At 40.3% G+C, this 2,668-nt stretch overlaps 1 protein-coding gene across 2 annotated transcripts in view; it reads left to right on the top strand.

Moving 5' to 3' along the window:
• The window catches only part of ATRP (allatotropin-like peptide), a gene marked incomplete at its 5' end in the record, with an annotated part of 65,102 nt that extends 63,220 nt beyond the window's left edge, over nucleotides 1–1,882 (top strand). The window contains 1 exon segment of one of the 2 annotated variants that reach the window (XM_013081278.2): nucleotides 1,412–1,882. In XM_013081278.2, coding sequence (XP_012936732.1) covers nucleotides 1,412–1,464 — 53 coding nt within the window. 2 annotated transcript variants of the gene reach the window in all.
• Between the last annotated feature and the right edge of the window lie 786 nt (nucleotides 1,883–2,668).

Raw genomic sequence — 2,668 nt, 5'->3', positions numbered from 1 at the left:
TCTCTCTCTCTCTATCTATCTATCTATCTATCTATCTAGCTATCCATCTACCTATCTACCTATCATCTCTCTGGCAATCTCTCGATCTATCTACCTGCTTATCCAATCTCTCTCTCTCTCTCTCTCTCTCTCTCTCTCTCTCTCTCTCTCTCTCTCTCTCTCTCTCTCTCTCCATCGTGTCAAACTTGTAGCCACCACAGAAAAAAATTAGGCACATGCTTACTGAAAAGCACAAAACTAGTGAAGCATTTAGATAATGAAACCCAGAGAAGTGGGGAATAAGATTTTTTTTAACGAACAAACAGATAGACAAAAAAAAACTGGGGAAAGGTGAGAGGGGGTGGGCAGGAAAATGGCAATTGAAATGGGAAAGATCAAGGGAACTGATTCTTGTCTCGCTATATCATATTCCGACTTCACTTTCCATGCAGCCAACGTGAGGCTTGCTAATCTGCTAGCGAGGGCTTTGAGATTTGATGGGGAGCGGACTTTCGTCGATGGCCGGTTGAGATTAGCATGAAACTTTGATGGTTGCCTTAGAGGACAATCTGTTGATGTGGATCGTGCCTTCATGACCTGTCGACAGGCGACTCTTGTTTGGAGAGAATTTGAAAATTCGCAGGCAAAGAGAATTCCTCGACTTGTTACCTGTTTACACAGTGTTGTTGAATCCGTGGTGGGTTGGGTTTTTTTTCGTCTTGCAGCTGTTTGTTTATGTCTGTAATCGTGGACATTATTGCTGCTAACCGTTGTTTATTTAGTTAGTAAGTACCTTTATACACACACGCATGTACTCACTTACACTCATATACAAAGACACTCATACACACACTCGCGCACGCACTCACATTCATGCACTCGCACACACGCACACACACGCACACAAACACACACACACACACACACACACACACACATACACCCACACATAGATGCATGCACACACTCCCTCTCACACAAACTTATATATATATATATTTATATATGGAGAGAGATATCAAGAGAGAGATTAACCTACACACTCACAAACACACACACACACACACACACAAACACACACACACACACACACACACACACACACACACATACACATACACACACACACTTACACACTTACACAAACATACTAACAATCTATATCACTCAGAAATTTAAGATGGAGCTGAACATGAACGAAGCACTATAAAAAAGTACAGCCCACAAACACTCTTGCTTTGTGCTCAAACTTTCTTTTTCCAGAAAATATTGGTTTTATTGCCTGAACTCTCTTTCTTTCTTGAACATTTCTTTACATTTATATCTTTTTACTTTCGTGTTTTAGTTTTGATCTCACCCCAGTCACAAAGCTACCCCCCTTGAATTTCTGGAATTACTCCTGGACTAAATCTCATCTCTTTTCTCCTTGCAGGTGACAACTTAGTTACGGCAGAGGAACTTTTCCGGCCCCCCACGAGGAAGTAACTCTTGCCGCCTCATGGAAGGGGGAGTTGCTACGCCTGTCCCACATGAGTTGGCTCAATTATCTGCCCTTTGCAGGTCTGGGGTTCGGGAGAGGGAACTATATTGACATCGCTCTATCTTTTATTTTTTTATTTTTGTTTTTGTTTCTCTGTCCAAAGAACAGCTGATGGGACCTCTGGAATTTTTTCTGAGTTGATGATACTTTCGAGGTATGGATCTTTTTTCGTCTATGAATGTCTGAAAATAACATTGTCCATATTACTGTTTGGCCCCTTTGTTCTCACGACCAAGGCTTGAGATTGTTCCTCCCTGGAAAAGAAGAAACTGGACATTCTGACTCTTCTGGAAATACGTTTTGATTACACTTTCAAATTAACAATGTACAAATAAACTAGAACATGTCTGAGGTTCCGTTTACACATGTGAGTTTTGTCAAGTGTTTTTGAGTGTATGGCTCTTTTCGTCTATACAGACGGCCAATTTAGCTTAAGTTGGTCTCAAGGTTGTCTTCATGCAGACTATTTCATGGTTATTTCTTCCTATGTTTGAAGGGCAGATTCTGTCGCAGTGCTTGCATGTCAGTGAGGTGTTTTTGAGAATAACAACAACAACAAAATCATATTGTGTAGCATTGTGTTGGAATCGGGCGTATGTCAAAACAGCTAATTCGAAGGTTCCGATTGTTTCTTTAACCGTTGGTCAAATTTTACTGATTTATTTTTCTTTTTGACTTAAAACCTTTTATGTTCTTAGAAGCTGCAGTAGTTTGGTTGTCGCAGACTTAATTAAGGAGACTATTACAACTGGTTTACTAGGCTAATTTTGCGCTTTTCAACATATTGTAGAAGACGTTTCTAGGTGAAAATAGAATGGGTGGGGGAAAATGTGGGTGGGAGGGGTGCAGAATGTAGTAAAACAACTACTGCGAATTAAACTGTTTTTGACACTTGTGTCTGATCTTACATGTTTTGATTGCAATATCACATCTCCGTAAAATAACATTTAAGGAAGTGCTAACAAATATACAACGAGTGTTCACGTTTTACGCCACCATCAACGTTGGTCAAAACATTTAAAACACTTGCAGTCTGTGACTTCTCGGTGGGTAAGACTCGGCTGAATAGGAAGAACCTTCCCGAGAAACAGGCAGAGATATAGATGTATTTCCCCCAATTGGGAGTCGTTTAGTTTAGTTTTAGTAAGA

The sequence above is a fragment of the Aplysia californica genome, unplaced genomic scaffold, assembly GCF_000002075.1.
Source record: "Aplysia californica isolate F4 #8 unplaced genomic scaffold, AplCal3.0 scaffold00124, whole genome shotgun sequence".
In the NCBI taxonomy this organism is placed as follows: domain Eukaryota; kingdom Metazoa; phylum Mollusca; class Gastropoda; order Aplysiida; family Aplysiidae; genus Aplysia; species Aplysia californica.
The sequence above is the reverse complement of the archived record's forward strand: the minus strand, read 5'-3'. Positions and strand labels throughout refer to the sequence as shown.